At 52.3% G+C, this 7,745-nt stretch overlaps 1 protein-coding gene across 1 annotated transcript; it reads right to left on the bottom strand.

Annotated features, from left to right (window-relative positions):
- Window positions 1–3,375: 3,375 nt before the first annotated feature.
- Window positions 3,376–6,005, bottom strand: LOC122386976 (cytochrome b5-related protein-like). Its single transcript, XM_043376757.1, has 2 exons — window positions 5,824–6,005; window positions 3,376–5,323 (listed from the first exon to the last, which is right to left on the bottom strand). The coding sequence occupies exons 1-2, from the start codon at window positions 5,920–5,922 to the stop codon at window positions 3,965–3,967; spliced, it is 1,458 nt and encodes a 485-aa protein (XP_043232692.1). The 5' UTR covers window positions 5,923–6,005; the 3' UTR covers window positions 3,376–3,964.
- Window positions 6,006–7,745: the final 1,740 nt, after the last annotated feature.

The raw sequence follows: 7,745 nt of genomic DNA, 5'->3' as shown, positions 1-7,745 counted from the left end.
GCGACCTTGGCCGCGGCATTAAGTGACGTATGAGCCTCTAAAAGTAAGAGTTTACGCAGTCATGATAGTATATTTATTTTTAATATATATATTTTTTAATATAATGTATTTAAAATAAGTTGGGTTTAACGGTCGTCAAGTTAGATGTAAGTGAATCCTAATCTATAATCTAAGATTCGGAATCAGGTGAGCCCCTACAATTTGGACCAAACTTGGTCAGTAGATAGTACGTAACGTCCTGATTACGGTGCACCCAAAATCTAAGCTCGGCCCGCCATATTTACGAAGTTACGGATGTTTGAATTTCAAGGTCATTCGGGAGAGCCCCTGCGATTTCCGTCAAAATTTGTGTACGGACACTCTAGATGCTCCTCATTACGAATATCACAAAATTTAAGCTCGGCCCGCCATATTTACGAAGTTACGGAGGTTTGAATTTCAAGGTCATTTGGGTGAGCCCCTGCGATTTCCGTCAAAATTGGTATACGGACATATTACATCCTCCTCATTACAAATATCATAAAAGTTAAGCTCGGCCCGCCATATTTTTCAAGTTACGGAGTCATAAAGTTACGGAATTTCAAGGTCATTCGGAGAGCCCCTCCGATTTTCGTCAAAATTTGTATGCGGACACATTACATGCTCCTCATTACGAATATCGTAAAAGCTAAGCTCGGCCCGCACCATTTCAAAAGTTATTGACGTTTGAAACTCACTGAAATTCAAACATCTCTAACTTTTGAAATAGTGCGGGCCGAGCTTAGCTTTTACGATATTCGTAATGAGGAGCATGTAATGTGTCCGCATACAAATTTTGACGAAAATCGGAGGGGCTCTCCGAATGACCTTGAAATTTCGTAACTTTGTGACTCCGTAACTTGAAAAATATGGCGCGCCGAGCTTAACTTTTATGAGATTTGTAATGAGGAGGATGTAATATGTCCGTATACCAATTTTGAAGGAAATCGCAGGGGCTCACCCAAATGACCTTGAAATTCAAACCTCCGTAACTTCGTAAATATGGCGGGCCGAGCTTAAATTTTGTGATATTCGTAATGAGGAGCATCTAGAGTGTCCGTACACAAATTTTGACGGAAATCGTAGGGGCTCTCCCGAATGACCTTGAAATTCAAACATCCGTAACTTCGTAAATATGGCGGGCCGAGCTTAGATTTTGGGTGCACCGTAATCAGGACGTTACGTACTATCTACTGACCAAGTTTGGTCCAAATCGTAGGGGCTCACCTGATTCCGAATCTTAGATTATAGATTAGGATTCACTTACATCTAACTTGACGACCGTTTGGGTTTAAGGAAAATTTGGACGTTAGCTTCGAACATTTAGTTGATGACGTAAAACAATATTGCGGCAATCGTGCGCCAGAATTGCCCCTTACGTCAGCAGTATGACGTCATCACATTACGTCAGCTCGCGCAATTTGATAGTACCTTGCTGCTATCACCGGTGAAACAGGGCCCAGGGCTCCGTGGTGGCCATAGTCGCTGGGTCAGGCGGCTGATAACGTGCTCTTCGAAATTTTCGATCAGCCACTGGCGCACAGCTGCCGTGGTGTGCACTGTGGCACCATCCTGCTGGAACCACAGGCCGTCTCTTCGGACCTTGTGCCTGACCTAAGGCCAGAAGCATTCCTTGAGCAGCCTAAAGGTAAACCACCCCATTCAGTGTTGACCCAGGTGAAAGCCAATGGATGAAGACTTGTCCATCGACCGTAATCCGTAATGCATTTTGGTGGTGTCGACATACTCTGCTTTTACGCGAAGGAAAATTTGCGTAGTGTATTTTTTATTTTTTGGGAAAAAATCCTATTCAATTTGCAACAATACACAAATAAAATTCGCGCGCAAGTGATAAATTAAGAGCTCCTAATTAAATGTTTAAAAGTAACATTCATTATGAAAGACCCTGTATGTACAGGTCTCGCGGGTTTTAGCGGTAGGTTTTGCACCTAGAAAATTTAGTGTACTTCAGGCTATATCTTCGTCGTCTTAAGCTTTTAAGTGTTGAAGATGCTATCGACTTGTTGGTTCACAAGCCGGCCATGATCGTGTAAAATGGCTTCATCGTAGATGGATTAGTTTCTGAGATATAACCGGAAATGTCAAAGTGCAAAACCTACCGCTTAATCTCGCGAGAGCCGTACTACAGGGTGTCCCAGAATTACCTGAACATTTTTAATTGGCGTATAAAATAAGACAAACATATTTGCGCTTTTTTTCATCGACCTATAAAGTCAACTGGGGTGGCTATGAAATAGAATAGCGCATGCAATAGACACGCTAGTTACAAGATCAGCCGGCAGTGGTGGGAAAATGCCAGCCGCTGTTGGTCTCAGTTATTTTATGGGTCTCCCGAAACTGGCTTTAGGCCCGTTTTCTTTGACCTCTCGCCGGAGGATTATACGATCATTTAAGATGAATTTTATATCAAAGTGTTCCCAGGCCATAAGGCATTATCCCCCAAAGCAAAAAGTTCTGCCTACACCACTGTTGCGTTGCTTTTGACATCTGAAGTGGAGAAGCTCCAGTCTGATCATGGCGCGACCTTTGGCTTCCAACCAGGGCTGCGGAGTCGATGGATTTTCGGCGGCTCCGACTCCGACTCCGACTCCGGCTTTCAAAAACCAGCTCCGACTCCGACTCCGACTCCGGGCAGAATTGTCGACTCCGACCGACTCCAACTCCCGACTCCGGCTCCGCAGACCTAGCAGGGCTGCGGAGTCGACAGATTTTCGGTGACTCCGACTCCGACTCCGGCTCGGGTTTCTAAAATCGACTCCGACTCCGACTCCGACTCCGGTCACAACTGTCGACTCCGACCGACTCCGACTCCGACTCCGACTCCGCAGCCCTGCTTCCAACATATTTGGTTTCCAAAACAAACCCGTGCATGGCCATTGGGTTCACGGCATCCAGTTTCTGTAATGCTAGAATATTACCGTAGTAGCACCCTGTGTTAACAGTCGCCTTTGGGCATCATATCAAGCTGAATGAGTGCACCGTGGCTCAAAATGTCTCACACTTTGATTTTCGACGGGTGCCTGGCCGTCTCTGCTGTTGGGGCGTTGTCGCCATCTGACTTCCAAACACAACTTTTTCGGCCGGTTCAAATGACAGAGTACCTTCGTTAGACCCCGATGTGTGTCTCAATTTACTTTTTTGTTGTACCAAAAAATGGAGTCGCAGCCTGAAAGATTTTGAAATAGCTGAGCGATCTAAAGGACCGAGACAACTGTTATTTCGTAGCATATTATTGTTACTTGCCCAGCCGTCATAATGCATGAAGGTAGTAGGTGTAGTCGCACCAGAAAGTGATTGACAGAAATGTTTTCGCCAACACAGATACCGAATCCCTCGTCCATGTATTATAAGTATATTATAACCGAACGTACGGAACACCTGAACCCAGTATCCACGTTACTTGATGTTGCAGGCATTTAACTGAAATGCTCCCGTCAACAAAACTCCGCAGGACTGACCAATTGTTGAGCGGCCCTTTGTTTACATACGGCATCTTAAATCATTTCACAGTAAACACCTCATTGGTTAACGATGCCATAAATGGGTCCATACCCCCGCTCCCATAAATGGGTCCATGCCTCCAGCGCTGACTGTCACTCAGGAGATATATCTCAGAGAGACGATAGGACCGTGGCCCCGGCGCTGGCTACTGCTGGCCGCCGCTCAGTGGAGATAACTCAGAGAGCACGCTGTCGAATATAGGAGCAATGCCGGAGAAAACTCAGCTACATTTGCGGCAAAACTCACATTGTTAGCCTATAAAAATGGGAAGAAAAGGCTTTGTTTATAGACTAAAAACAATTGCTTGGGATACCACCCAAGGCTCGGACTATGGACCGGGGCCCTTCTCGGTCAAGTTCCAATCCTGACATGCTGCTGCTGCCGATGTGTTCACTTTCCCTGCTTCCAGCGAGGGATCCAGGTATCAAGACTGGGAAATGCAGCTGGCCTGGTTGGAGTTGGCCTGCAGAGTGGCTACACTGGCCGGCGGCCGGTGTGGGGCGCGCTCCCCGGTCTCCTGCCGCGCTGATCCGCTGTCGTCTGGAGTCGGTGCGGCCATGAGGTCGGACGGCCGCGGCCGGGTGCGGCCCATCTGCTGGTGCTGGCCGCGCAGCAGCTCCCAGGCCGAGAAGTGGCGGTATCGGACGCCGAACTCGGCGCAGGTGGCGTCAAACACGCCGCGCAGGTGCACCAGCTGGCCGTGGTCGACCGTCGGGAAGAGGTGGTGCAGCCCGTGATCGCCGAACGTGGTGAGCACCAGCAGCGGACTGCCGCGCACGGCCGCCCGGTCGCCGACGGCGTCCAGCTGGCGCAGGCCCCAGTCGCGCTCGGCCACCGGCTCGTCGCCGTCGTGGTAGAGCCGCGGGTGGTGGTGCGCCGCCGCCAGGCCCAGCGTCGCGAACACGTAGCCGCAGGTGGCCACTGTCAGCGTCCACAGGCCGAGCGCGTCCAGGAGCGCGTCGGCGGGCCGTCCGTGCGCGCGGCCCCACAGGCCCGCGCAGCCGGCCAGCAGCAGCACGTGCAGCAGCGGCAGCGCGTTCTCGGGCCGCGGCCGCTGCTCGCCGCGGATCCAGCGCAGCGCGCGCTTCATACCCTCGATGAAGAAGCTGATCAGCAGAGTTAAGTGGTACACGACGGCGTCCGCCAGCCCGCGGCGACGCTTGGCGTGCGTCAAAAAGAACATGACCGGCTCCAGCAAGGTGACCTCGAGGTCCATGGCCGTGTTGGGGAACATGTGGTGGCTGAGGGCGTGCGACACGCGGAACTCGGCCGACGACAGCAGCGGCACGTCCAGCAGGTACATGCGCCAGTTGTCGCGCTGGTGCAGGAAGTTGTGGCCGACGCCGAGCAGCAGCGCCAGCACCACGCCCGAGGCGGCCGCCGCCAGTCTCGAGTGCAGCACCGCGGACGCCACGCCAGTGACCAGGAAGAGCAGCAGGCCGCCGTCGGCCACCAGCCGGGTGGCGGCGCCGGCGCCGGTGCCCACGCGCCGCAGCACGGGCGCCGCGCGCCGCTTCAGCGTCCGGTAGAAGCCATCGGCCTGGAACGTGTAGGGCGCGTTGCGCGGCTGTGTGGCGGCGCGGACGCGGCAGCGGGCCAGCTGCTGCTCGGGCCGGCCGGTGCCCAGGCAGTGGCTGGCCTCGAACAGTTCTGTGATGTCCTGGCCGCGGGTGATGTCCAGCCAGAAGCGGCCGCCCGGGTGGCGCTCGGCAAACTCGCTCAGGTCGTACAGCTCATCGTGCACGCGCCATAGGCCAGCGGCGCCATCGATCTTCCTCTTTTCCTGCCCGCAGGGGTAGCCGGTAAAAGTAACATGGCTGGATCGTATCATCAATTCATTTGTTACTGATGATACGGTCCTGTTGTTGTGCGGCTAGGTATTTTAATGGAGGCTAATGCTACCCTAACAGCCCACTAAAACGGTTCAGTAAAAAGCACGCATCAAAATTGCCCACACAGTCCTCGCAGCCACCACCGAATCCATCGAGCTGTGACATTTGAACGTTCAAGATAGGCAGTTATCAGACGGGGTCCGATTGTCAAAGCGTCCCTCGCGGCCAGCGGCGCGGCTGTCGTGCGGCGCTCAGCTGCGGTAGAGATACATAAGTGGCGGGCCCCTGCGCTCAGTCTATGTCCCGCCAGTCGGCCCCCGGGGCCCGTGTCCCTCCACCCCGGCGCTGCGGTGACGGGTTCTAAGGTCTCGCTCCCCCCGGCGCTCCTGTGCCGGGTACGGGGGCCCCTGTGCTCAGTCTGCGCGTCGCTACCCCCGGCGCGGCGTCTCACCTCCAACCAGGCGATGCCGGACTTGTCCCAGATCCAGCGGCGCCGGCCGCCCGTGTACCGGCCGAACTGGCTGGTCAGCGAGTCGCCGCGCGGTGCCATGGCGTCGCCGGCCGGGCTCGCACTGTGCCGGCCCGGCCGCCAGTACCGACACGACCCAAAGCTCTGCCAAGGTCACCCTCCGCACTGAGAGGCAGCGGCGAGCCGGGGCAGACCGCACCCCGCCCCCTCCCAGACGGGATCAGCAGCGCGGCGCCGGGCTGATGCGCCGCAAACCGGAACCAACAATTCACTGCAAGCCTGACACGCCAAGTGCCGTCAGTAGGTGGCATCCCTTGAGCGTACTGATTGAACGGTAGCCCCTGTCAGGTCATGTCATCATATGGTTTGAGCGTCACGGACTTCTTGCAAAAAATCTTGAATCGGGAATGAACCGTCATAAATCGGTATGAATGTCGAAATTTGGTGAATGTTAAGGCTAGAAACTGGTTGGGTATGATCGACCGGCATGGTAAGACCAGAGAGAGATATCTTTTAAGTATGAAACCAACTATGAGAAGAGAGGATCCTATATCAAAATTGAACAGAGTTGAAAACCTTTCTACCTAAAAAATAACTATACACAACGGGACATGGGTCCGGGTTGGGGGGGGGGGGTAATAGATACCCCAGCCACCGCTGCCACCAAATGTCAGCGGGGCCTTTAGCCCTTACCTTCAGCAAAGACGTCTGCTGGTGAACTGGATTGTATTGGCGTCAGATACAGGACTTTATATATGATGACACACACGTGTACGAAACTTGGACGCTGACCGACACGCGTGAATGTAGGACGCAGGGCGGCCGGCTGGGCACTGCAAAGCGCAGCGTCAATCAACTTTATTATTGTACATGCGTGCGGGCCGGGCCGCCCGTCCGTCACACGATGAGCGTAGCGAATAGGATTTTGCAAGGTTTCAATTAGTGTAAACTGTGAGGGTGCAGGATGGAGCAAGGCTGTGCGACACAGTTTACATCCCAGAAGTTTGAAACGTGAGCTTTTATGTGAGGAAATCAGTATAAACAATTCGTATATCTCGGAATTTTGATGTCGGTAACCTAAGGTCAGGTCAACTTTGCGAACTCTCCGTTATAGGTACCTAAGCCAATGGGAAAAATTGCAATGCTTTTCTTTTGGCCGAAAACACCCTCAAACATCGTGACACGGATGAACGAACATGACACACTGAACCAGGAAATTGCAGCTGTGACCCCTGTATGGCTCTGAGGTCATGCCAGGTCATGAAACGTCTCCAACAGTTTTTTGACAATAACTTTAGCTAGAAACATGCTAGAGCGCTAGTGAAAACACCATCAACGTGTTCAGCTCAACTATACGAATCTAATGACATGCTACATGACCTTTTCCGTGACCTTGACCTGAGTTCACATTTTTAAGTTGGTTTTAAGTTGACTTACTGACGCGTCTCGACGAGACAAATACGACGCCGGTAGAATCAGCGTCATACAAGCTTGGAGTCAAAAGTTATTAAAAAACATTTTCCGCAAAAACGTCAAATTTTGATGGTTTTTGCCCTCTGTGGCCGTATTCACAAGCACGGGTTAAGGGTAGGGGTAGGAGTAACGGGTAAGGGGTTATTTTGTGGCCGTATTTACAATAGAGGTTTACTTCTGATGGTCGCCCGGCGCCACGCAGACGGCACCACGCAGGCCAGGCGCCGGGCGACCATCAGGGGTAAACTTCGATTGTGAATAGTGAATACGGCCACTGGAGGCTAAACCGTTGACCTTAGGTCAAATCAGAGAACAATAATCAGAAAGCCCCTTCAAAGAGCTGTCGAGTGCGCTTTTCTGCAGCGCTGTAACTCTATTATGTAATATGTAGTTCCCGAGTTATGCGACGATTTGTGAAAAGTTGTCAAAAT

This window comes from Amphibalanus amphitrite, unplaced genomic scaffold, assembly GCF_019059575.1.
Source record: "Amphibalanus amphitrite isolate SeventyFive unplaced genomic scaffold, NRLGWU_Aamphi_draft 000268F_arrow, whole genome shotgun sequence".
Taxonomy (NCBI): Eukaryota; Metazoa; Arthropoda; class Thecostraca; order Balanomorpha; family Balanidae; genus Amphibalanus; species Amphibalanus amphitrite.
Note: the sequence above shows the minus strand (reverse complement) of the source record. Positions and strands in the feature narration are given on the sequence as shown.

Coding starts and splice junctions, on each gene's coding strand:
- LOC122386976 (XM_043376757.1), bottom strand. CDS start 5,922: ATGGCACCGCGCGGCGACTCGCTGACCAGCCAGTTCGGCCGGTACACG. Junction 5,324..5,823: donor CCGGCATCGCCTGGTTGGAG/GTGAGACGCCGC, acceptor CCCTGCGGGCAG/GAAAAGAGGAAGATCGATGG.